This window comes from Engystomops pustulosus, chromosome 1 (genome assembly GCF_040894005.1).
Source record: "Engystomops pustulosus chromosome 1, aEngPut4.maternal, whole genome shotgun sequence".
Taxonomy (NCBI): Eukaryota; Metazoa; Chordata; class Amphibia; order Anura; family Leptodactylidae; genus Engystomops; species Engystomops pustulosus.
In genome coordinates, this window is record NC_092411.1 from 76,629,580 (window position 1) to 76,657,241 (window position 27,662).

The 27,662-nt window shown below is 41.3% G+C and overlaps 2 protein-coding genes across 13 annotated transcripts in view; both read left to right on the forward strand.

Annotated features, from left to right (window-relative positions):
• LOC140124501 (E1A-binding protein p400-like) overlaps positions 1 to 11,764 on the forward strand; it is a 58,143-nt gene extending 46,379 nt beyond the window's left edge. For 4 of the 5 annotated variants that reach the window (XM_072144421.1, XM_072144425.1, XM_072144422.1 and 1 more), the window contains 10 exons: positions 1,269 to 1,314; positions 3,667 to 3,785; positions 5,251 to 5,434; positions 5,543 to 5,697; positions 6,210 to 6,386; positions 6,472 to 6,637; positions 6,791 to 6,918; positions 7,512 to 7,676; positions 8,491 to 8,568; positions 10,192 to 11,764. In XM_072144421.1, the coding sequence (XP_072000522.1) occupies positions 1,269 to 1,314; positions 3,667 to 3,785; positions 5,251 to 5,434; positions 5,543 to 5,697; positions 6,210 to 6,386; positions 6,472 to 6,637; positions 6,791 to 6,918; positions 7,512 to 7,676; positions 8,491 to 8,568; positions 10,192 to 10,464 (1,491 nt within the window). In that variant the 3' untranslated portion in view covers positions 10,465 to 11,764. The remainder of the gene's footprint in view (positions 1 to 1,268; positions 1,315 to 3,666; positions 3,786 to 5,250; positions 5,435 to 5,542; positions 5,698 to 6,209; positions 6,387 to 6,471; positions 6,638 to 6,790; positions 6,919 to 7,511; positions 7,677 to 8,490; positions 8,569 to 10,191) is intronic. The other variant, XM_072144424.1, reaches the window with a different exon arrangement.
• Positions 11,765 to 23,565: 11,801 nt separating this feature from the next.
• The window catches only part of LOC140124557 (E1A-binding protein p400-like), a 67,915-nt gene continuing 63,818 nt past the window's right edge, over positions 23,566 to 27,662 (forward strand). For 5 of the 8 annotated variants that reach the window (XM_072144426.1, XM_072144429.1, XM_072144427.1 and 2 more), the window contains exons 1-2: positions 23,566 to 24,925; positions 27,320 to 27,430. In XM_072144426.1, the coding sequence (XP_072000527.1) occupies positions 23,603 to 24,925; positions 27,320 to 27,430 (1,434 nt within the window). In that variant the 5' untranslated portion in view covers positions 23,566 to 23,602. The remainder of the gene's footprint in view (positions 24,926 to 27,319; positions 27,431 to 27,662) is intronic. The other 3 variants (XM_072144431.1, XM_072144433.1, XM_072144432.1) reach the window with 1 other exon arrangement.

A 27,662-nucleotide genomic window follows, 5' to 3' on the forward strand; every position in this document is an offset into this window, starting at 1 on the left:
CTTAGGTCATATATAATTACTATTTTATAGTTTTTGATTTTATTTAAAATATACAGGAGGCCTTGTAACAATGGTTAATCCTCCATTCGTGCACTTTTAGTAGAGAAGTTTTGGTGCAGGCCATGGTTACTGGGGTGATTTTTTTATTTATTTTTGTCCACCATGGCCTCCTTCCTACTGAAAGCAAGTTTTCAAATTCTGGTTATGAGCCTGAAGGACTTATGGGGGGCATTACCAGAGCAGGGAGAGGGGGGGGGGGGCTCTGTGGGAGAGAGAGACATCCTGTGAAGCTACAGTAAGGAGGAGCTCTGGTAACACCCCCAGAAGCATTATGATTAGCATAATACTAAATGTTTCTTTTAGTCGGAAGGAGGCCACGAATAACAAATATTAATTGCACTGGATCTTATAGGCCACCGTACATGGCAGACACGGGGATCTATGTTAGACCTCCAGCTGCCATGGCAAAATTCCAAAACACCCCCCCCCTCGCGCTGTGGGGCGCTGGGAGAGTGACAGAGGGAACCCTGTTCCCTTTGTCTCTCGCCTTAGCTGCCGCGTTCATACTCAATTTCGGTAGTTAAGGAGTTAAAGGAAACCTACCACTTCTGAAGGTAGGTATGAGATGTAAACACCGGGCACCAGCTCAGGGTGAGCTGGTGTCGGAGCTTACCTTAGCTAGTGTTTTAAACCGCTATATCGCAGTTTAAACACATTTTGAATTACAGCCCTGAGGTAGCTTCCGCGCTGCGCGCGCCTCCATAGGGAGTGCCGGGGGCGTCACGCACGCACGACCACGCGCAGCGCCGAAGCTACCTCGGGGCTGTAAATCAATATGTGTTTAAACCGCGATACAGCGGTTTAAAACACTAGCTAAGGTAAGCTCCGGCACCAGCTCACCCTGAGCTGGTGCCCGGTGTTTACATCTCATACCTACCTTCAGAAGTGGTAGGTTTCCTTTAAACTGCCCGGCACGGAGCGATCTTCATGTCGGGCAGGGACCATTCTGTATGTAACTGCCGGTCTCCAGCTGCAGATCGCGCTGGCACACTGGCAGTGCCAGCACAATCCCTAAGACGATATAAATTGTCCTCATGCGGCAATGGCCTGCTAATGAGGGAGATTTATATTGTTTTGCGTCCTTAAGGGGTTAAACTTGCAGACCAAAGTTTTGGACTTATCAAATAGCTTTGTCAGTTTCCACTTTTGTTATAATGAAAGAATACTTTACAATGGTATAACCTAGATTGTTTCTTTCTGTGTTACAGACTGGCACCATAAAGGCTGCTGTACCTGGAACCACCATTACCTCTGGTGAGAGTAAACATTTTTTTTTTTTTTTTTATATAAAAAAACAAAAAAGAACTACCCTAGCAGAGCTTGGTAGCGATATTAAAATCTGCATCAGAAAAACAGAGTTGTTTTTCTGACACACATATAGTGATACACTTCATAGTTTCATAGTTTATACGGTTGAAAAAAGACACTTATCCATCAAGTTCAACCAAGGAATGGGTAGGGATTGGATGAGGAAAGGATTTAGTGGAAACAATTCTATATAACATAACAATCAATGTTATTTAGGTGTAAAAAGGCATCTAGACCCTTCTTTAACTGGATTCTGCCATGGAAAAATATTCCTGCATTCATCAGTGGGAGTTAGTGCCAGTCACTGAAATCCATATGAGGCAAAATATAGGGGGATTTTATCATGGTGTTTTCTGTTTCAAAATCTTCCATCTTGACATATCCTTAGATTTAAATGGTTGTCCACTTCCAGCAAATTATTGATATTGTTTGGGTAATGAAAAGTTATACAATTTTCCAATATACTTTCTGTATCAATTCCTCACAGATTTCTAGATCTCTGCTTGCTGTTATTCAGCAGGAAGCTTTATTATTTACCTCCTGTTTATCCACAGGATGTAAACGGTGAAGCTTCTTGTTGAATAATTGCAGAGATATAAGAAAACTGAGAAATTGATACAGAAAGTATATTGGAAAATTGTACAACTTTTTATTATACAAACAATATCAATTATCTTCTTGAGGTCTCATACACCGCTTTTCCCCCTCCTCCATAGCAAGCTGTGTGGCTGGCCGGCTACTTAATGGCACAGAGTGCTCACTGCACTGTGACCCGGGGCCATGGACATCTATGGGGGCCATAATTTGGCCAACAATTTTGCGCTCCGATCACAGCCCCCATAATAGTTGTGTGCATGAGGCCTTAAGTAGATAACCGCTTTAACTTAAAACTTTGGTGCCATTTATAGAAGTACCAAAATACAAACACCAGTGTTAAACTTCCAGACAAAGCACATTTGGGGGAGAAGTATTAATGTGTACATCTCTAGATCTTAATTCAACAAGTGCAGAGTAGAACTAGACAGTTCTCTGCTGCACCAAATTAATTTCTGTGTCTGATGCTGGATGGCGAGTCGTACTTGACACCACCTATTGGTTGGTCTAGTTTGCTGCAACACAGTATGGGATTTTCTGTCCAGTCACGCCCCTCCGTTACTGAGAACATGCCCCTTTTTCAGGCGAGTTGGAAAGCTGCCTGAAAATGGTCTAAACTTTTTATAAAAGGGGGATCTCATGATTTCAAAGTGATGCATAATCAGCTACTGTATTGAACAAATGAATGGGGGAAAAGGGAGAGGGAAGGAAAAGGGCTGGAGAGGGTTGGGTTAGGCAGTATAGGTGGTCACTAAAGGTGAGAATGATAACAAGCATACATAACAATGAGCCGTGTGTAATGTATCAATGTCCTTAAGGGTACAAAGTTGGAGCCCTCTCAAGGGTAGGTGAACCCTGTGCAGTGATCCATGGGTTCCAAATACCTTCAAATACAGGAAGTGTGTCTGCCCTGGTTGCCTCTATCCTGTCGAACAACATCAATAGGTTAACTCTGTTTTTCACCACTGTAAATGACAGATCCGATGTTTTCCATTTTGCAGCTTTAGGATTCTAGTTGCGACCAATATAAACTGAGTGAATCGATGCACTTTATTTTTGACCCTTGCTGGTTTATCCCCTAGAACAGTGATGGCAAACCTTTCAGAGACCAAGTGCCCAAACTACAACTAAAATCTACTTATTTACCAGGAAGTGCCAACATGGCAATTAACTTATTGCTGCCAGTTCTTCAACATCATTCAATTGTGTTGGATCTCCTAAGGCCACCAATAGAGTTGAAATAAGGTGGGCAAATAAGTTCAGACCATCATTGTAGCTGCTCTCCAGGAAGAATGATGGGTCCAGCAGGAGGACCTCCAAAGACAATGCATCTCTGTCAACACCTTCTCAGTTTTCCCGCAGTTTCAAACCGCCAATGAATTGTCGCTTTAAAATAGCTCTGCGTGCAGCATCCCTTAGGTTGCTTGAGACTGCAGAAAGATTTGGTGGATTTTGTCCTGTTTGGTGAAATTGGGCGATGGCCTGAGTTCCCAAAGAAAGGGCTCTGAGTGCCACCTTTGGCACCCGTGCCATAGGTTCGCCACCACTGCCCTAGAAGGAGTGCAGCACGGGTTACTGGGGTTGCATTACCTATTACAGAGCGGATAAGGGTCTTAGCCATACAGAAATATTTGAAATACACTAATAATGTCATAAAATATAGGATACTGTTTGGAAGTTCTAATGTTTTTATGTTTTCTCCAGGAACTGTTACTGCCAATGTGCTTGTAAACACAGTGTCAGGAGTTGCAGGTGTCTCTCCTGCTACCTTCCAGCCCATAAATAAGCGATTAGTATCTCCAGTTGTAACTGGAACAGTCTCGGTAAGTAATGTTTTCTTGACTATAGTTGATAATGACCTGTAAACCAGAATTTGGGAGGCCTGTAGATACATAATTATTCCAGGTTCATACACATCAAATTCTTTGGAATTTAAATTTAGCTGCTAGAATAACATTCACAATTGTTTTTTTGTTTGTTTGTTTTTTTTTTTTTAAATCTTTCTCTCTAACTGACCACCTCTTTGCAAAATTACCGGCGGCTTCAAAAAGATGGTGGAACATGGGCGCTGCCATCTTGCCAAGGATCGTCGCTCCCCCTGACGTCATTGGGGAGCGGCGCTATGACAGCCTCGGGTCTTCTGAAGTCCTGATGCTGTCTCGTTTTTAACCCCTTCATTACAATGTGCTGATGGCACATTGTAATGAATGAGGAGCAAAATCCCCATATACTGCCACACTGTAGTGTGGCAGTATATGATAGGATCGATCAAACAACCTAGGTTAAAGTACCCTAGGGAGTCTGAAAAATAGTGACATTTTTTTTTTATAAAAAACCTAAAATTCAAATCCCCTCCCTTTCCCAAGAACTGATATGAATATAAATAAACAGTAAAAATCATAAACACATTAGCTATCGCCGCGTCTGAAAATCCCTGATCTATGAAAATATTATAACTGTTTTTCACTGCGTTTAACCCCGTAACGGAAAATAGGGTCCAAAGTCGAAAATGGCACTTTTTTGCCATTTTAAAATATCAAAAATTTTATAAAAAGTGATAATAAAGTTATTAGCGCCAGAAGATGGCAAAATCCAAAAATGTTTTTGTACAGGTAGTTTTAATTTTTTTATTTGGTATCACTGTAATCGTATCGACAGAAAGAATAAAGTAGACATATCATTTGGGGCGTATAGTGAAATCCGTAAAATCCAAGCCCACAAGAATACGCTGCAAATGCGGTTTTATTATCAATTTCACTGCATTTGGTTTTTTTTTTTTTTCGCTTCCCATCACACGGCATGGAATATTCAATACCACCATTTTGAAGTGTTATTCAAAATTACCCTAACACTGCTCTGTACATGTAAAAATAAAAGTTATAGATTTTTGAAGGTGGGGAGTGAAAAATGAAAGCGCAAAAGCGAAAAGGGCATCGGCGGGAAGGGGTTAATTGGTCACTCATACAAGTAGCTGAAAAGGAGGTTGTTTTCTAAAAACCTGATACATGGCGAGTACAGTAACTATACTGAAGGTTTAGTTTTCATTGACCGTCTATCAACAGGTTATAAAAAGAAAATTCTTGTGTTGAGTTTTATGCATAATGTTTTATTTCATATTCAATTACTGTACTCAAGTTGTATGATTTGTTTATTATATAGTAAAAAGAATTCAATAAAAACAGTAGAGTATAGAGCGTGCAGCCGCGTCATAACAATTTCCATGAGTGTGCCAGTTAAATGTTAAGGTTTTCAAGTAAGTTTTGTGATTTGTCTCCAAAACAATTTCAGGCAACAGGGGCGACGGGTCAAGTGGTTCAGCAAAGAGCAGCAACAAACGCAACAGCACCGACAGAGATGGTGACAATAGCTACTAGTCCCGGTGTACGGGCTGTGACTGCAGGAACAGTTGTCTCTACTAACCTAACCCCAGTACAAACACAAGCAAGAGCCATTGTCACCCAGGTGACGACAGGTAAGCATCACCTTCTATCATCTATTTTTATGGTTTTTGTTTTTACATTGTATGGTCATATTCACATCCCTAAATGCTCTTTATCTCCCATCTTCTTGTACGTATTAGCCACTACTGCTGGGGTTCAGCTGGCGGGCAAAACAATCACTCCTGCACAATTCCAGCTGCTTCGACAACAACAAGCCGCACAGCAAGTCCAGGTTTCCCAAATCCAGGCCCAGGCATCTCCAGGGCAAATAAAGGCTGTTACCAAAATCTCTCAGGTGAGCCGCTCAGAGGTCTGCTTTGAGAAAGAATAATTTGGTCACAATGTAACTTGGAAAAAGGCAGATTGTAGACTGTACTGTACAGACCTGCAAAACATTGCTTACCTTTTTGGTTCTAGATTGCATGTCTTGTTTTCACATTTTAATTTGATCTGTATAATTTCTGTAACCATTCATTGCCCTACAGTATCTCGGTTTGACGTTAATGCAGAGAAAGAATTTATACTGTGCAGTTTAAGTCTTTGTATTTTCAAATAGAAAAAAAAAATATGCTTATTAAAAGGGTATGCCATGGCTACAATAATCAGCACTATTATTAGCTTAGATGTTAGAGCTATGTCTCTTATTTCAAGATTGAAGTAATGCTACACTTCTCTTAGTTTTGCCAGACTACTGCTAAATGCATTGACTCCAGTAGACCCACACAATGAAAAGGGGCATAGTCTAAATGCTAAACTTAATATAACGTAATGATTGTATAAACTTATTTTCTAATTTCTCTGCTGCAGGAGCAGCTCCTGAAGCTTCAGAAACAGAAGCTCCAGCTTCCACAGCAGACAGGCACGCTAGCTGGCACTACAGCACAAGTACAGGTTCAACCACAGCAAACGCAGCAGCTGGCAACTGTGACTGCTTCACGTGCTGGAGCTGTTCTTGCTGGGACTACTGTGACAAACCTACGCCTGGTAAGAGAAAAAGTGAACTTGATATAATATGAAAACATTTATTTTTATTCCGTACGATTAAATGTAAAACCCCTTTAATCCTTAGCTGCAGGCTCAAGGACAGATCCAAGCTCAGTCAGGGCAAACGGCACAAGTTGCTTTGGCCAAGCCACCAGTTGTATCTGCTGTTGTCTCATCTGGTGCAGTCACTACTCTGCCGGTTACAGTAGCCGGGATCAGTGTTTCCATCAATCAACCCCAGAAAGTAGCAGGTATATATAATGGGAAGTGTACAAGGTGACGGAAGATTTTATATTATATATATCTCGATAAATAAGGAAGAACTTCGAGAAAAGTACTTAAAAAGTATCAACATAGACAATATTATTTTCTTTCTAAGATATTTATTTGTATTTGTGTCTAAGGGGGACAGACTGTTATGGCCCAGCCATTACATATGCAGCCATTGCTGAAATTAAAACAACATCATGCTACACAGTCCCAGCAACAGCAGAAGACGCTACAGACACAGACTACGTTGGGTCAACAGAAGGTAAGCATCCTACCCATTAGTTTGATACATATGTGAAGTATTGGTGTAGAGTCAAACTGCATTCACATGAATTCGATTTTATTAGCAGACCAATAGATGACTATGACAACTCTTAAGTGATTGGAGAAGAACTATTCTCCACTTCTTGCAGACATTTTTGTTCTATCCTGTGGATGTGCCTTAAATGTCCTAGATAAGAATTCCCTGTTAAGGCTAAGATAGTCTATTCTGCTAAAAAAGAATTTTGCTGATTTATTGCTGATATTACAATGAAAATCCATTGCATGGGATTATAGCAGGCCCTATTTAAGCAAGAACCAAATATTTTGATGGAAAGCATAAATCACTTGTAAATTATCAGTGACCCTGTCTATGGCACCTATGCACATGTTTATTTTGATACTTGTTCAACATTTAGTTTAAATCTAATGGTCATTTCATTTAATACTCCATTTGTTTAAAGAGAATGATTGATAATGCTAATGCATGTATAACATACATTATTTACATAACATATGTGTATTTTGTGTTCTTGTACAACAGTTAAGTTGATCTCTTCCTGTCTACTTTTTCCCTGGGCTTTTAATGCTCAGCCTTACCTTTCCCTTCAGATAACGACACCTCAAGTGTCAACTGCATCACAGCAACAAAAAGTCACCTACACCAACCAACCAGCTATTAAAACTCAGTTCCTGACCACTTCCTTAACTCAGGCACAGAAGGCACCTGGAACCCAGCAAGTTCAAGCTCAAATACAGGTAAACGCCTTTCAAATGTGAGAACCAAAAGACAACTGGTGCAGCTTTATGGTGCGGTTGCACATACCACTTTGATTCTGTTTAGAAGCGCAATAAAAGTCCACAGGGGTGTGTGCCATGGCCCAAGAGCATATGCGTTTCTATCAAAGTGGTAAGTGTGACTGCACCCTACGTATTTGATCTAATGTAACTCCTCCCTATTGCATTTCAAACACCACTGTGCACCAGACCTCACAGTATGAAATTTGGAGTAGAAACGGCAGAAAAATAGTTACATGAAGTTTGGTTTGCACTGCGTCAGAGGCTACATGTTATCAAGGTTATTTCTGTAAAGCTACAGTACAGGCAGTCCCAGGGTTACATACAAGATAGGTTCCATAGGCTTGTTCTTAACTTGAATTTGTATGCAAGTCAAAACTGTATACTTCATAATTGTAGATCCAGACACAAAATTTTCTTGCCCCAGTGACAATTTGGAGTTTAAAAATTTTTGGCTGTAATTGAACCAAAAATTCTCAATAAAACTTCATTACAGACACCTTACAGCTGATCATTGCAGTCTGGGACTATAGAAAAGCATCCAGAGAGCCTCACCAGAGGTCACAGTGGGTAGAGAGGTTCGTCTTTAACTAGGGGTCGGGTGTCCTTAAGTAGGGGACCGCCTGTATCTGGGTTGCAGGCGCTGGGGAGGAGCGAAGAGGCCATGTCTTTTTTGAATTGGTAATAAAATGGCTAAAAACTGTCAAACTACTTGATGAAGACACACAAAGCAATGTAAGCCGTGTTATTTTTAACTATTGTCTTAATTTGTAAGGTTGCCAAGCTCCCTCAGGTGGTCCAGCAGCAAGCAGCGATTGCTACACTCCAGCAGGTTGTATCTGCATCACAACAGGTAAGAGAAACTATGAAGCAACATATAATATTACAAATAAAATGCAATCTCTCCATTGAAAATCACTGCCTTGTAAGTTTACAGATTTGCCGGCTTTCACCATAATAAAAACACCCAGGAACAGGTTTTCTTATAAATGTAAATTGTGCCATTCCTCTGTTTATTCATAAAATGATAGGAAGAATAACATATGTTTTTGATTGCGTCTGACAGTGCTTATAGTGCTACAGATATCTACATTCAAACAAAGGCTCAGTTTGCATCTCTAAGATTAAATTCACAGATTTTCAATCTGAAAATCTCTTGTATGGCTTTCCGGATTCTGCCTGACAGGCCCTATATTCCCACTAATCTGCATTCCTCCCTGAGTATATGGAATGTCACTTTTATATCTTGTTTAATCACTGCTGCTCATGGAAAAGGGCATGTGGCCTCCCCATGAGTTAAACAAGAGCGCTATTTTGGCATCTTCTGCTACAGACTTTTTATAATGCATAGCACAGAGCACCATGTGATAATACCCTGAGGATCATACCCATGTGGCACTTGTATTGCATTTTGAAACACAACTAAACCGCTGAGGACAGCAGATTTGCCTAATTACCCCTACGCGCACCAGGACGCAATAGTGCGTCCTCGCAGGAAGATAGTTTCCGCACTGGCTATAGTGTCCCGCTTCTGGCACCGGCTCACGAACGGAGCCGGCACCAGAAGCCGCGTCTGTCAGCTGTCTATTACAGCTGACACCGCAATGTAACACCCGCGATCAGAGCCAGCTCTGATTGCGAGTGTTAACCCCTTTCACGCCACGGTCAACCAATGGTGCAAGTTACATGTCAGCAAAACCCCAAATTTAACTGGGTGAACTCTACAGCCAGCGGCACACGTGGTGTTTTGAACTTGTTTTTGGTCCTTTTTTAAGCAGTCAGTTAAATGCATCCGTTTTTGACCCAATTTAATTAAGATAATTGATTAAACGGATACGTTTTCAAAAACGCATGCGGTTTTTAAGGGAGTGCTTAAAAACGGCTCAAAAACCGGGTTCAAAACGCCAGGTGTGCTGCCGGCCGTAGAGGATGATGGCACACGTGGCGTTTTGAACACGTTTCTGGACCGTTTTTAAGCAGTCCGTCAAAAACTGCATGCGTTTTTGGAAAACGCATCCGTTTTGAACGGTTTGACCAATTATCTTAATTGAGACTGGTCAAAACCACATGCATTTTTCAAAAATGACCCAAAAACGTGTTCATAACGCCACATGTGCCATCACCCTAAGGTCCCAGCATGCAACCCCATTTGCTATTGGTATACATGACATTGTAATTCAATTAAATGTCTCTTTGCTAAACGTTCCTAAAAATATAAAGATGCAGAGTAAACCTAGAATCGCTGATCTGGAATCAACGTATCCATTTAGTTTGGTCCTGTAAATCTTGCAAATAGATATAGATATATCTATATATAGATTTAGATAGATATAGATATATAGATAGAGATGGATATATAATATTATGAGAGAGAGACAGAGATATATCAATTATATTACATTATATTTTTAACATTTTTTTGTGGATTGGCATTTTTTTTTTCCCCTTAATCTGATAACCTTCCTTTTTGTTACAGGTCCAACCACAGACTGTAACTTTGACCCAGGCAACAGCTGCAGGACCACAGCAGGTGCAGGTGATACCAGCAGGCTCCGCTGCAGCCCATGTAGTACAGCAAAAACTCCTTCAGCAGCAAGTTTTGGCAGCTGCTGCTACACCACAGCTCCAGGCTCAAGTTGGACAGAGCACTCAACCGGTTACAGTGGCTACTGATGTTCAGAACCAGCAGGCAAAGTTACAAGTCCGAACCCAGACTGTCAGGATCAAAGCCCCTACTAAACCAAGCTGAATTCCCTGGGTATGAATGGATAATGGCTCATCAGCCTTTTTTCTTGGAATGCCTTGCTTTGGTTTGATTCATGGATGACCCTACAAATTTCCTGTTGTTGGACCGGTAGATTCTTGATGTTAAGAAAATGGAAAGACTTCACAACCTTAAAATTGATAATGTTCTAAAAGATTATCCTGTTTCCTTTGACCGCATATATGGATGGAATGAAGTCCTTTCTACCTCCTGCATGGACCCTGTGAACGTTTGGCGGTTATCATAGGGGGTGGGCAGAGACTTGCACAAACACACCTTACAGTATGAACAAACCTGAACGGGTAACCACACGAGCACAACTTATTGTTACCTGCTTAGTTATAACCCACTTTTGTGCACATACATGTTCTTTAAGCTGTGTACATGTGACCATATAGTCAGAAGGGGGAGCACTCCCATCTTCTGTATTTTTTTTTTATTTTATTTTAATGGAGGGGGAAAAAAAGCCATAACTGGAATAACAGGTTTCACATGTGTGGCCTTTGGGTGCAAAAGCAAAAACAACAATGAACTAAAAGAAACCAACCAAGAAAGTGTTTTTGCCAGACTTCACCCCATCGCCTCATTCCATAGAGGACTCTACAAATCAGGTTTAAGTATAGAGCTTGGGCATCTTACCTATTTTTGTACAAATATTAATAAATGATATAGGTTGGGACTTTTTTAAGGCCTGAAGACTTATTCACAATTATTAAGCCTTTTACTGCTGGAGAGGGAATCAACGCTTTACTCTGGACAGATGTGACATATAACATAGTCATTTCTTATTAGCAACAATCCTATGTATGCTAACGTAATTTATACAGATATTTTCCTAAAACTTGCAAAAATCTGCTGCTGTGTATTTTTTTTTCCCTGTAAAGAGTAACTTTAGTTTTAGTATTAGATTCTATAACTCTTATCATGCAGAAGAGCATCCTGACCAGGATTATAGTACAGTCTACCTTTCAACCAATTATTTCCTTTTCATCTTTTGTCCTTCTTTACTTTGTTCGGTTTGGTAATGAGCGCTGTCCAAGTAATATCAGAAGTCCTACGATTGCAGTTCTGGGCTCACCGCTTGCACAGTAACTTCTTTATGAAGTAGCCATCGGGTATAAAACGGAACGCTGGGTCCAAGGACAAGTGTCAGATTCTCGCTTGCATCCTTCCAAAGAACCAAGATGAAAACTTCAATGTGAACTTAACTGCTTGAAATTGTATGCATATTGATACACCCATTTTGGTTTTTATTTTGTAAGAATCTTTCTTTTCTAAAGAAGTATATTGTGTCTGTGTGTGTTTATTTTTGGCATTATCGTGGAAACTGGGATGCCTGCTGTGTCTTCAGTGCAGTGGTCCAAATTCTGTACAACTTTTATAGTGTTTATGCCTAATAGCACAACTTCAGAATTACAAATGTAATCCTGATTATAGCACTGTGATACTGTTTTGTGGGGAAGAAGGGAATCCTGGCGTCATGTAACACTTTGATGCTCAGAGTCCTCTCCTCGGCACTTTGGTCAGTCCACCACCACGTGCTATAGCTTTTAGGCTACCTGCATAAGAATTTGCTCGGTCCATGGAGAGTGTGGATGGAGAGTCATTGCATTATATAGAAACCTGATGCAAGGACTCCCTGTTTATCTACCAAACAGCAACCCCTACCTTGTACAGTTCTTGGTGCCGATGCGGTTTTTCAGACTGACAAGGAGTGCTTGCATCATATATTACTATGATACAAGGTTGGTGCTGTATTTAGAAGAAATCAAATTTCTCTAGGAAAAGTTGCATATTTAACTATTTGAGACCTAACATGATTTTGTTATTCTGGACATTTTGCTGTCACATAAAGTTCTTATTGGGACAGGAGAGAAATGACAAAGGGATATATCTATATCTCTCTATCTTTAAAATCTCTTGCACACCTACATTTAAGATTGATAGAGTTTTAAAAAATTTGTAAATTTTTTTTAAAGGGATTAGATTGGAGTACAATAATAAAACATGATATGCTGAAGACGGTGGCTGGTGCTTTTCCAAAAGCAATGAAAGTGCATTTGTTTTCTTATTGTTCAGTTGCGTTTTTAAAACCCAATGCTTGATTTCCTGTAATTGGATACCAAGTCTCTTGGAATTTGTAAAAACACTGATCTTGTTGCGTTTGTGCATATAGTCACATGCGTTTCAAAATGCAGACCACAAACTTACACATTTTCAAAAAAAGCAACCACTTTGAAAAGTGCAATGAAAATGCACCTCAAACTGCAAAGGAGAAACTTTGTGATTCCAAAACCAATTTAAAAAGCCAATATGCAAAACTGATGCGTTTTTACAAGGAGGCGAAAACGCAATGAAGGAAACGCCACGTGTCACTGGCCTCAGGTTCCTATTCCAACACTTACCTGGTCTCTACTGACACGTAAATGCCATTGAGGCAATTCCTGCCCACAGGTTGAGCTGTAGTTTTCTGTTTCAGAAGATACCAGAAAATAAAGACGGGCAGGGTTGGATCAGGAGCTGTTTGCACGGCAAGTTCTCAATATGGACGTGTTCTAGCTATTGACATCTTGCATATGCCTCCATGTTTTTTTATGGACTCTCACATACACGGACATAGATTCTGTGGCCGTTGTAGGTGAGCGCAGACTCCAGGCAGTCCTCTTCTATTAGCAACAGCCATGAGCGGAGCTCAGACACTGATGACATATGAGCTGCAACAACAGACTATGGGGCCGCTGTGTGCGTTCTGTGAAAAACCTACTCATCCCTGCACCCAAAAATGTATGCAACTTTTATTTTTTACACCATTATGATTTTTTTTTTAAACTTAAAGCCAATGTATAATTTATTTTTATTTTAATCTCTCGGGTTATTATGGTGGGCATCATGCCTCTGTAGTGATAGCAATGCAATTGCGCCCTTTCACACAGCCTAAGTAATTGGCTTAGTGATAGAAAACAGAGGGTGGTCATTAATGGCACATTCTCAGATTGGGTTGACATTACCAGTATAAAAAAGTATACTTATGTTCTAGTAGTGTAGATTTGTACCGTGTTAGCCATGGAGAGCAGAAGAAGAGTGAAGAAATCAGGCGATACCTTTTTGAGGCTAACTGAGTATATTTGATGGTGAGCTTTCGAGAATACTAGTTCTCTTCGTCAGACATGATGTTATGCATGAAACAGAAAATTCACAGCATTTTATACACACTAAACAGTGATCATCAAAGGATATTAAAAAAACCTCTAAAACAACAGATTGATAAAAACAGGGACATCTTATTTACAACAGGATGGCAATAAAAACATTAAAAACCTATGAGGCGAGACACATGAGCCCTGGCTCTTATCTGCTTGTGGCCTCCAGGTCAGACGTAGGAGGTCATGAAGCTGGCATGAATGTTAAGACCACTCTGCAAGGTGTTGAATCTCTTCATTAATTTATACTCCCATTCTTTCCTTTCCCTCTGTGTCTTAAAATGTCCCATTAAAACAGTAATCTGCAAATCTTCCGTAGCGTGGTCCTCTCTGGAGAAATGTGCAGCCACTGGCAGATCTTTCCTTTCATTTTTAATATCAGCTCTGTGCGAGTTCATACGTTGATGGAGTCTCTGACCTGTTTCTCCAACATAAAGGCCTGTGGTTGGACACTGCTGACACATAATAAGGTAGACCACATTAGAGGACCTGCAGGAAAAGGTCCCCTTGATCTGATGTACCTGCTGTGATTGGGGTACAGGTACCTGGTCACCTGTGCGGATGTGCTGGCAGAGGAGAGCAACCAAGATTATTAGGGGAATGGGGGGGACTAGGGTACAATGACAGATTACAAAATTTGGGGTTATTCAGTTTAGAATTGGCAGGATTGGCACCCCCGAGCCGTTTTCAGGGGACCGTACACCAAGGCAGCCTCCTGGCACTGCCTGAAAGATGGCGTCTATGATGTAATCTTAAAGGCACAGTGTCAGCCTATGAATGTGCATAGGCTGCCACTGCTAATACCCTGCAATACATGAGTATTGCAGGATATTATCATGAGCAAGCAATCAGATGATTGCTTGTTCATGTCCCATGGTGGAAATAGTACAAAAGTAAAAAAAAAATGTTTTTCAATAAAAAAAATAAAGTAATAAATCAATAAAAATGTCCATAAGCCCCATAACAGCTAAAGAGACATATAATGCTAAAAGTCTAAATCATGCCACAAACCCCACATATATATTATCACCGTGTCCATAACAACCCGTAGAATAAAATTAAATAATTATTGATCTCGTACGATGAGCGCCTTAAAAAAAAAAACTTTAAAAAAAAAACACCAAAAATTATGATTTTTACCTATTTAATCCCAGGGAAAAAATGCAATAAACAGTGATTAACAAAACATGTGTACTCCAGAATTATACTGTTGCAAAGTAACAAGCCATCAACCAGCTCTGTAGCCAAAAAAGTGACAATGTTATGCCACTTGGAAGAGGGCAATGCAAAAAAAATTTTTCCCCACATTAGGGTTTTATTTGGCAAATTTAGTGAAAAACATAAGAAAAAATATTCATGTCTGGTATCCCCGTAATCGTATCGACCCATAGAATAAAGATAACATGATTATTGGGCTATACGGTGAACACGAAAAAAAAAAAGAGTAAAATATCAAGTACAGAATTGATGCTTTTCTATTCCTGCCCTCAAAAGAAAGCGCCTACATTTTCAACAATAGGTGATACCAACCCCAAAATGGTAACACTGGAAAAAGCATCTCATCCTGCAAAAAAAATGCCGTCACATGGCCCAAATAATGAAAAAGCAAAAATTTTATATCCTACTAAAGGAGCCAATGAGGAAACTAAAATAGCGCACACATGTGCGGAGTCTCTGTACTCGGGAGAAATTGCATAACAATTGTATGGTGGGTTTTCTCTTTTTATCTTTTGGAAATGTGTACATTTTAGGGCTGAATGAACGTATAACCTGCAAAGTTTGACCATTCTAAATTTCACCTCCATTTTGATTCAATTACTATGAAGATCTCAAGGGGTTAACAATCTTTCTAAAAGCTGTTTCTGATAGTTTGAGGGGTGAAAATGGGTTGGTTATATGGGGGAGGGGGGGTTTAATGCTAAATATTTAAAATTTCATTCAAAACCATAATTATCCCCAAAATAGTCAATTCTGAAAATACGGAAAAGCCGCATAAGCCGCGTAACGTCAAAATAAATTATCCAGACTTTAAAAAAAAAATGATGAAAATGTAAAGTAGACATATGGGAAATTTTATTCAGCAACTTATTTAGGTGGTAAATCGATCTGCCTGAAAATTCAAAAAAATTCATCTTTTTTTGTAAATAAACGCAAAACTTAGCAGCCATAATTTACCACTAAAATGAAGTACATCATGTGGGGAAAAAAAAATCTCAGAATAGTTTAGATAAGTAACTGTTCAAAAGTTATAACCATATAAAGTGACGCATGTCACCTGAGCCGTAAGCTGTAAAATGGCTGCTTCCTTAAAGGAAATCTACCACTGGATGAAGGAATGTAAACCCAGCACACTGACATAGGCCCATTCCACACTTGCGTTGCAGATCACGTCAGAGTTTGATCAGGGAGCGATCAGGGTTTGGTCAGTGAAAAACTGACATTTTGCATCAGAGTTCAATCAGTTTTCAGTCAGTTTCTTCAGTGTCTCAGTTTTACCCGCGCGTTTTCAACGCAATTTCAATGCGTTTTTCACACGCAGATAATGCTTGTGAAAGGACTCAGGACTGAGCTCTATCTTTTCTATGGCAATTGATGCGTGAAAAATGCATTGCACTTGCAGTGCACTTGTGTGTGTCTCAGAGTGCAATGCGTTTTTGATACGTCTCCATAGACTTGTATGGTGCGTTTTTCACGCACGTGACTTGCAAAAGTAGAGCATGTAGAGATTTAAACCCGCGTAAAAAAAAAAAAAACCTGCATGTGTGCGTGAAAAAAAATGCAAGTCTGAAAAGACCCATTGATTACAATGGTCAGAGTGCAATGCAAGTTCTGCGCGTCAAAAACGCAAGTTTTAAAGGGGCCATACTTGTCTGTGCCTCCTCTGGCAGGTCTTTGCTCTTCTTTAAGCTTCTTATGCCCTTGTTTTTAAGAATAAAAGGCTTTAAAAATTATGCGTATGAGCATGAGGGGCTTAAGTTTCCATTAAAATCTATGGAGACTGGAGCCTCTCAGGCTCATTTGCCTAATTTTAGAATCCTTTTTTCGTAAAAAACAGGGAATAAGAAGCTAAAAGAAGGGCAGATCCTGGCAGAGGGGGCACACACCAATATGTTAGTGTGCTTGGTTTACAATCCTTGATCCTGGTGGTATCTGAAGCTCTTCTCACATTCTGCACTTGTACACAGGGTGTGAAGCTACAGATAACAGGCTGCACATCCTGGAGTGTAGAATCCCTGTGGAAATATTTCTATGTATAAAAGATTTATCATTCATAAAAGGGTTATAGAAATCTCGGATAAATGCTTTTGTCTCATAGTGTTTATTAAAAAATAAAGGTTTATGGAATGAAAACCAGACTGCTCCCCCGCCCTGTGCTTGGCGCCGGCTCCTGTAGCTGCCCGCACTCCGGTAAGTCGCCTGCGTGTGGTGAGCGCGGCCGCTGTCGTCAGCTGTTACGAGCCGCTAGCTGCGCTTGTCACTGCTCAGCTGATGCCTTTGTCTGCTAAGGGATGTCTTGCGCATGCGTGAATGCTCCGGTGCGCCTGTCCTCTCCGGGCCTCCGTAGAGCGCTCTGTTGTCAGTAGAAAGCTGTACCCGGGCCGGAGACTGATGGAGGAGACAGGTGAGTGTTGGTCTGAGGAGGAAGCGGCCTCCTGAAGCCTGGCTGCGGCAGCTGCTTTTCCGGCCTCGGCCGCTGTCCCTGGTGCTGGGCCTATCACTGAGGCAGGCCTCACTCACGTAGCTCCGGGCCTGCATCGCCCCCTCCCGGCCCAACTCCCTGCTGTCATCCGCGAGCCTAGCTGTCACCTGCCCGTTATACGGAGCCAGTCAGTCAGACTCACTCAGCACCTGGCAGCTGTGCCAGTCACTATGTGCATGTAGTGCCACGGTTGTAATGGGCAGTAAGTTTTTTTTTTTTAATTTTTAATAAAGAGGTAAATAGAATATCGACAGAGGAATCAACCCTATGGCCGACATGTATCAGAAGCGTCTGAGAGCAGAAATGTTCTATGGCTCTATGGCCGGCTCTCCAGGATATGTGCCTGCAGGATTTATTCAACTGAGCAGACCTGATAGATCCAGTTTAGTGATTCTAGGTTCGGTCCTATTAATCATACACAAGGCAAGATCTTTGGAACAAAATCATTTATGTGCTCTAAGAATTGTCACATTCAAAAATAGTTCACACTGAGAGTTTCACGCATATTGAGGGGAAAAGAATAGCTATTGGAGAATGACCAATAAATACATTGGGTCATTGTTCAGTGTAAATCCGGGATATCATAAATATACACATAACAATGCGTGAAAGGGGCTTTATAAACAGGGATGTGGAGATGGTAAGCCAAACTGCTCCACCAAAATGCTCACCGACTTTGACTCCACACTCCTATTTTCCAGGTCACCCTAGTAGTGCAGGGATAAATGTGTGTATTCCTTCCCAGTGCCTTATCCTCTGATTTATAGCAGAGGAGCTTCACTGCTGGAGGGAGGAGAAGAGGAGCAAAGTAAGGAGAGGATCTATTCATTTATTGTCCTGGGGCTCTCCAGTATTATTGTCTACTCTGGGGGTCTCCAGTATTATTAGTTTTATGCTCTGTGATTCTCCAGTATTATTGCCTTCTCTAGGGTTCTCGAGTATGGTTAGTATGCTATGCGGTCTCTAGTATTGGTAGTTTAATGCTCTGGCGGCCTCCAGTATTTTTAGTCTACAATGGGGTCTCCTGTATTATTTGTCTGTTCCTGTTATCTGCACTGGGGTCTGCGCTATTATTGTCTGAATGCAGTATTTGGTTTGCTATACTGTGGTTGTTCTTACATCTAGGGTGCTGTTTACTGATGTGGCCCCTCAAAGTTGAAAAGTATGACAGTAAGCCTTTGGACCAATAAATGTTGTTCACCCTGGCCTAAATCCTTAGATCAGAAATAAACAGATATTAAAAAGGAAAATTCATACTTTTTTTTTCTAATTATAAACTGTATATATCCGAGTAAGCTAAGGTACCTAATTTTATCACCAAAATCTGGAAAAATGTATTGATTTAGAATAAGCCTAGAGTGGGAAATGCGGCCGCTACAATAAAATAAAATGTCCAGCAGCCTCCTCTCATTAATAAAACCATAAAGGGATTTTTCTCCGTCTCCAGGAAGGTTCCCCCTTTACACAAGGTTATTTAACATGTTATTTAAATTTGGCTGAAGGGATTGAACACCCTACCCCAAGCATGGAGGGCAAGCTAACTACTAGCGACCTATATGATCAACTGTTGTCTATGGAAGGATTTAGTAACTGATTCACTGTACATCATTACATTATCATTTTTTTTCTTATAAAGCCTATAAATAGTAAATTACATTGAATAAAAAAAAATGTATAAGGCGCAAAAAAAATCACACATTTTATATTGACATTACCAGTACAAACCTTTTAAAGGGAACCTGTCAGACACAACTAGCCCCCCAAACCGAAGGTCTTCACTTACTGCAGTGAGTTGCTCTGCATGATGATCTTGGCTTCCGTAAGCGGCCCCTGTGACTTCTAAAATGAACACCCCCAGTCTGCATTGTAATCCTGTGAATAGAGTCAAGCGGATGTTCCTGTGCGGAGCGGAGTCAGTCTGCAACTCCCCCCTTCCTCCTCTGTTCTCTGGTAAACATGTGCGTGTTTACAAGAGGGCAGAAGACGAAGGGGGTGTTGCAGCCTGACCCAGCAGGCAGAGGGAGCGGTAATTTACAAGGAAGGGGGGGTCATGATCCTGCACAGTGTAACATCCTGTGAAGCTACAGCACAGAGGAGCTTTGGTAACATCCCCGAGGCGTTATTTTTTATGTAATGGTACTCGGTAATTCTCAAAAGAAATGTGATTTTTCTAATTTCAAATGATAAAATTTGCCAAAATTATCTCTGCTATATTGTCATACATGCACAATATACACTCACCGGCCACTTTATTAGGTACACCATGCTAGTAATGGGTTGGACCCCCTTTTGCCTTCAGAACTGCCTCAATTCTTCGTGGCATAGATTCAACAAGGTGCTGGAAGCATTCCTCAGAGATTTTGGTCCATATTGACATGATGGCATCACACAGTTGCCGCAGATTTGTCGGCTGCACATCCATGATACGAATCTCCCGTTCCACCACATCCCAAAGATGCTCTATTGGATTGAGATCTGGTGACTGTGGAGGCCATTTGAGTCCAGTGACCTCATTGTCATGTTCAAGAAACCAGTCTGAGATGATTCCAGCTTTATGACATGGCGCATTATCCTGCTGAAAGTAGCCATCAGATGTTGGGTACATTGTGGTCATAAAGGGATGGACATGGTCAGCAACAATACTCAGGTAGGCTATGGCGTTGCAACGATGCTCAATTGGTACCAAGGGGCCCAAAGAGTGCCAAGAAAATATTCCCCACACCATGACACCACCACCACCAGCCTGAACCGTTGATACAAGGCAGGATGGATCCATGCTTTCATGTTGTTGACGCCAAATTCTGACCCTACCATCCGAATGTCGCAAAAGAAATCGAGACTCATCAGACCAGGCAACGTTTTTCCAATCTTCTACTGTCCAATTTCGATGAGCTTTTGCAAATTGTAGCCTCAGTTTCCTGTTCTTAGCTGAAAGGAGTGGCACCCGGTGTGGTCTTCTGCTGCTGTAGCCCATCTGCCTCAAAGTTCGACGTACTGTGCGTTCAGAGATGCTCTTCTGCCTACCTTGGTTGTAACGGGTGGCGATTTGAGTCACTGTTGCCTTTCCATCAGCTCGAACCAGTCTGCCCATTCTCCTCTGACCTCTGGCATCAACAAGGCATTTCCGCCCACAGAACTGCCGCTCACTGGATGTTTTTTCTTTTTCGGACCATTCTCTGTAAACCCTAGAGATGGTTGTGCGTGAAAATCCCAGTAGATCAGCAGTTTCTGAAATACTCAGACCAGCCCTTCTGGCACCAACAACCATGCCGCGTTCAAAGGCACTCAAATCACCTTTCTTCCCCATACTGATGCTCGGTTTGAACTGCAGGAGATTGTCTTGACCATGTCTACATGCCTAAATGCACTGAGTTGCCGCCATGTGATTGGCTGATTAGAAATTAAGTGTTAACGAGCAGTTGGACAGGTGTACCTAATAAAGTGGCCAGTGAGTGTATAAAACACAAAGGATTTCATTTCATGTCAATTATTCCTGTTAGATATTTGATTCATTTTTTTAAACCTGAGACTTTGACATAATTGTGACCAAAGCTTTATTCCTACCAATTGCCCATTCTCAATAGTATATGATGGATCCATGGAAAACAGTTATTACTGTGGCTTTATTGTTTTTTTCTATATAAAAAAGATTGTAATAGTGTCATGTTTCTGTTTGGTTTATCAGGAAGTCTTTATTATGTGTGAAACTGAAGCAATAAGACATCTAACATGATCATTCAGCTCTGTAAGGAGATAAGTGTATCAGATAGCTGTCAGTTTTCAGCTTTTCCTCATAGCATAAAAACCAAATGAACTGTGCTGCTGGTAGTTTAAATAGATCCATTAATTTATATAGATCCAAGGATGCATCCATATTGATCTGAAAAACGTTATCCTTTGGAGAACCTGTCAGCAGAAATGAATCTAATAAACCACTACCAGCCTGACACCTTTCACATTATGTTTCTTTCATGGCCCAGTGTGATGACATCACCCAGGATAGCAGCTATGAAGGAAGATACAGACTTCTTGTATAAAGTCTCTGAAGTTAAGCTCTTTCTTTTGCTGTACTTCGTGCCCTTATGTCTAGGGTCATCATTGTCAGCTCTTCTGAAGTCCAGTGTGTGATGTTTATCACAGCAAAGGTGGGGAGAGCTTGACTTCAGTGCTAAACTTTATACAACCATTTTACATCTCACTTCAAAGTTGATTCTCAAGCTCCTCTACTAGCTGTTGTGGCTTATCAGATGAGCCTAACTCCTTACTACTCCTCCCTACTTTCATCTCTGCCCTATGCTTGGCGCTTTGTTTCTTCAGCTGTCTGTGAGAATACATAGGAATAAGCTGATTTTTACACACTGCTATATGACAAAACAGAGAAAAAAACAGGACAAGTATTTTCCTTTAAAGGGGACCTACCACCACAAATCTACCTATAAAGGTAGATCGGGTGGTAGGTGGATCAATAGGACGTGAGGATAGCCCTTTTAAGGGCTAATCCTCACGTCCCCGCAATGATTTGAAAACTTTTATTGCCCCAATATTAAAATTTTCTTATGCGGCTACTGGGGTCGTGGAGTAGCCGCATCTGAGGTTACACGAGGCGGCTACTCCACGCCCCGGTAGCCTCTTTTCTCCTCTTACCAAAAATCTTCGGCGCGCAGCTAAGAGGAGCTGCGCGCCCTCGTCCGGCACATCTGCTGTCTGCGCATGCGCAGAACAGCAGGCCCGCGCCTGTGCAGCTCCGACTCCGTAGCAGTGACCGCGCAGGCGCGGGCCTGCTGTTCTGTGCATGCGCAGACAGCAGATGTGCCAGACGAGGGCGCGCAGCTCCTCGTAGCTGCGCGCCGAAGATTTTTGGTAGGAGGAGAAAAGAGGCTACCGGGGCGTGGAGTAGCCGCCTCGTGTAACCTCAGATGCGGCTACTCCACGCCCCAGTAGCCGCATTAGAAAATTTTAATATTGGGGCAATAAAAGTTTTCAAAACATTGCGGGGACGTGAGGATTAGCCCTTAAAAGGGCTATCCTCACGTCCTATTGATCCACCTACCACCCGATCTACCTTTTATAGGTAGTTTCGTGGTGGTAGGTTCCCTTTAAAGAGAACCCGTCAGGAAAAATAACCCCCCTAAACTAAATATATTTTCATAAACTGCCATTAGAGAGCATTGCTTCTATCCCTTCATTGTCCCTCTACATGCCCGTAAACTTAAGCAATGAGGTCCTAAAGCTGTATGCAAATGACCTGTGAAATGTCCAATGAGTCATTAGCATATTCAAGCTGTCCACCTTATTCATGAGTGGGCGGCACAGCCACACCCCCAGTGCTTGACTGACAGCCTGTATAATGATGTGAGGCTGTATAATGATGTGCTTCGTGGTGCTGGCGCCCCCTGCAGCCTGTGTGTATGACATACTCCTATACACATGACTGACAGCCTTTATAATGGTGTAATGGCTCCTCCATGTGCTTCCTGGTGCTGGCACCCCCTGCAGCCTTTGTGTGTATGAGAGATACAGCAGCTCCAGGCAGCCATGTTATAGCAGAAGATGTCAGATTCATGTGTAGCTGATGTCTGTGTCTCTCATCTGTATATTAGGAGGATGCAGCATGTCAGCAGATGAAGCACAAACACTAGCAATGCTTTACTATACATTACACACAGACATGAGCAGGGGGAGGGGAGGAGGAACAGGGGTGACATGTAATGCCTGGGGCTTATGCACAACCTAGAAGACGTTTTTATTACACTGAATAACTGCATTTCTTGCTAGTAAATAAATGCGAGTGGATGGACACCCAACTTTGCCTTGCCAAAGTAGTAGTGGATACAGACTCTGCTCATCATCAGGTGGCGAGGCTTAAATTTTACTCTATAATTCTAAAAACAAATGTGATTTTTCAGATTCCTAAGAATGCATTTTAGCAGAATAATCTGTACTATTTTATCCTACCACGTATATATGTAAACCCCAATAGATTTCAGGTCTCCTGTCTCCTGACTTTTGATAAATTTGTTTAAAACTTGAGATTTTTACATCTGTGTGAACAGAACTGTATTCCTACCAATAACCCATTCACAATACTATATGATTGATAACACAGATATCATTAATGTAGCTCTATTGTGTTTTCTGTATAAGAAGATTGTCATAGTGTCCTGTTTCTGTTTTGTTTATCAGGAAATCTATATTTTCTTTGAAACGGAAACAAGAATAAAAAATGCATCATGGCAACGCGCCTCCTAACACTACACGACAGCTTCAGCGGTCCAGATCTTTCACTGGCAATGAAGGAGAGGAATCTTCATTGCAGACAAATTTACCCCAGTCTCCTGCTCCATCATTTGCTCCAGCAGTCAGTTCTCCCGGACCCCAATCCCCCAGTTATCAAATTCAGCAGTTAATAATGAGCCGGAATCCAGTTGCTGGTCAGAATGTGAACATTACTCTACAGAATGTGGGGCAGGTGGTAGCAGGAAACCAGCAGATAACACTTACCCCTTTGCCTATCCCCAACCCTGCGTCTCCTGGGTTCCAGTTCAGCTCCCAGCCAAGGAGGTTTGAGCATGGGTCTCCATCCTACATTCAGGTCACATCCCCAATGTCACAACAGGTACAAACACAGAGTCCCACACAACCCAATGCTGTGCCAATCCAAGCATTACAAGGCGTCAGAGCTGCCACCGCTGGAGCTAGCTTGGGGATGTGTAGCCAGAGCCCCACACGAGGCTTTGTGGATGCCAGTGTACTTGTGAGACAGATAAGCTTAAGCCCGTCAAATGGTGGTCACTTTGTTTTTCAAGAAGGATCTGGTCTTGCACAGATAACACAGGGAGCCACAGCACAGGTACAACTTCCATCTGGGGCGGCACAGGCCAGCATGAGGGAACGTAGACTGTCACAGCCTCACTCCCAAACTGGAGGTACTATCCATCACCTTGGACCCCAAAGTCCTGTGGCAAGTGGAGCAAATATGCAGACTCTAACCACACCGAGTCACATAACCACAACCAATCTACCACCACAGATAAGCAGTATTATACAAGGTCAGCTGATTCAGCAGCAACAGGTCCTCCATGGCCAGCAGCTGGGTAGAACCATTAGTTTTGATAGGACTTCTGGAGGAATGATAGCAGGAGTAACAGGGGCTACATCTTTTGGTATAGCAACGCCACCAACACCAACAAGTCCATCGCGAATTTCTGGTCCCCAGGGACTCTCTAGTCTTCCCCTTACTCCAACAGTGAATACTGTAAAAAAACAAAGTAAGAAGCTTGAGGAGATCCCGCCTGCCACTGCTGAAGATGCTCAGATGAGGAAGCAGTGCTTGGAGCATCATCACAAAAGTATGAAAACGCTCAAGGACAACTTCAAAGATTATCTCATTGAGTTGTTCTTCCTACAACACTTTCAAGGGAACATGATGGATTTTCTGGCTTTCAAAAAGAAACCCTCGCTGGGTCTCCAGGGCTACCTCAGACAGAATGACTTAGATTTAGAAGAGGAAGAAGAAGAAGAACAATCTGAGGTTATTAATGATGAGGTAAGATCTGCCTTTAGTCATATTGTGAGACATTAAGGGTAATCACTTTATATTGATGTGTGTGTACCTGAGAAAAGGGTGTCTACTCCTAATGTCATCTGTAACCAAATATGTCATAGGTAGTAAGAACATAGCTGGCACAGGGTTAGGTGACAGCTGGCATTTGGTACCTTAGTGACTTCCACACTCCTGTCAGCCCCTACAGAACCATTTACCAGTAATTATTATGTTGCAAATGACTCAACAGCAGATAACATTTCCTGTATTTCTTAAGGTACTGTTCACATATTACAGTGAAAACTGCATCACAGCTGTATTGTAATGACCTGCATTCAGTTTTTTTTTATTTTACAGGTGAAACATTTTAAAAACTGCATTAAAACTAAAAGCTAAGATTTCTTTACCCGCATCATGTAAACACTACCTAAAATATTACTGGGACTTGTATCATGGATGGGACTTCCATTAATGTTACTTTTTAGTATCTGTTTTCACAGCTGCTTTGGTTCCATGTAGATGATTGAGGAGATAGCACTTCGAGTAGCACTGTTTAATGTTCATCAGGATCCATCTCTAGATTGTATCATCTTTCCAGGCAGATGTGAACACACTTATAGGAGGGTACCAGTCCAGGGTCAGGATTTCCTACTAAATAAAATCTGTGACTTTATCTACGCATGTTGCATACAAAGGTTTTTGTGGACTTTGATGCGAATATCAATTTAAAATAAACAAGATCCAAAATGCAGAGAAAGTCAACATTGTGTGAAAGAGATTTTTTTCTTATATACACAAACATCTGTGCATTATCCTGACCATGCGCGGGGACCCCTAAAGTTCTCTAATGGAAGTCTCCTTCGTTTATTTACCTTTATTTTTTTCAATTCCTTATAGTTGGTTTTTTTCTTAATTTTTTTTTATTACATTAATTGATATATTATTATTATTTTATCTATTTCAGTTTTAGACATGAATTTGATAAATGTTTCAATGTTGTGGATATATATATATATATATATACACATATATATTTTAGGTACAATACTGTGAAATAAAATTCCTTGGGAAATATCACACCCGGCCTTCCATTATATGGCCCAATCAATACCTCTGATGGAAAGGTTCCACTTCTGCAACTGTTATCCTGAATCCTTTTGACAGAAAACTGTATAACCCCCTTTATTGTAGGATGCTACCGCATAGAACTGCATGTCTTTTATATGCCTTAGAAAAAAAGAAAAGTTATATAGATACAAGCTTAGCAGGGTCCAGAAGGATATGCTTTTGGTCCCTGTTGAATGAAAGGAGCCTCTTAGATAGGGTTGGCATATTTAAAGGGGTTTTCCAAGTAATACTTATCAATGATCTATGATTTGGATAGTCATCATCCTCACCGATCAGCTACCTCCACAATTTGAACAATATGAACGTACTGCAGCATCTCGTCTCCCATTAATTTCAATAAGGTTCATGGCTGCCACTAATGTCTATTTTCAGCCACTGGGTGTCGAAAATCTATTCCCTGGAAAACCCTTTTAACAGGAGCTTTAGCACAATACTGGGGCAGAATTCTGTCTTAAATTGCACTTGCATCACATTTAAATTATTTTGACAGTTTCTAGATACTTTAGGAGGTTCTAAGTCTAGATGGTCTTCATGTGCAATTTTAGATTGGTCTTAGAGACACTTTTGATAAACCTGCCTTGGACATATGAAGGAATATGTGAACCTTTATTAATAAAAAAGACTCAATAAAAGGAATGTCACTGTATCTGAAGATTGAATCTCCATTCCATGCATGTTTGGCATGGTAAAACAATGAAGACAGGTGACTGCAATTGTTGCAATTCTCCACGTCCCAGAGTAGCACATGTACATGACCTGTTGCTTCTATCATATATATCTATATTGTATATGCTTCAGGGTAACCATCCATCCAGCTCAGTCAGTGACTAGAAACTGCTACATTTCTGCTTTACTTGTATTTCTTTCTTGTCTTTCTTTCTTTCCTTCTCTCTCTCCTTCTCTGTTTTTCTCGTTTACCCCCTTGCTATTGCAGTGCTCCTCAACCCTTCCCCGGAAGTCCTCCCCTTTCCACAGGTTGTGTGGTCAACTCTACGCTCAGGCATCCATTGCTTACTAAGTGTTGGGGGCGCCTCTGTGTGACACCTGTCCGTCATGCCTTCCTATAGAGACCTGTCCGTTTGCCTTCCTATAGAGAAGCAGTGATTCTTAAACGGGGGCAAACAACCTGGGGGTATTAGAGTCAAAACTGAATTCCAAAGTCATTGAAAGGCAATGCTGTGTGTCTGAATATGGAATCCATATCTATATGGGTGAGGAAAAAGAGCCAAACAAAATGATTTTTCCTCTTCTTGAAATATTTCCTCTCAGGTAAAGATTGTGACAGGAAAAGATGGGCAGACTGGTACACCTGTTGCTATTGCAACCCAGCTTCCTCCCAATGTTTCTGCTGCTTTTTCATCCCAGCAGCAGCCATTTCAGGTACCTTTTTTGATGGTTCTACAATGTGGCCTCATCTCAGATTTCCTTTTTTTTTCCTCCATTCATTCCAGCAGATCGATTTTCATATATTTTAAAGGCCATCCTTTTCTCATTTAACTCCTTCACCCCGAGAGAAACATTTCCAGCACTTTTGGAACATAGACTCTTGATGAAATAGGTGATATGGCGGGATGACGCTTGTAGAAGGGTTAAAAAAAATCCAAAAGACCAT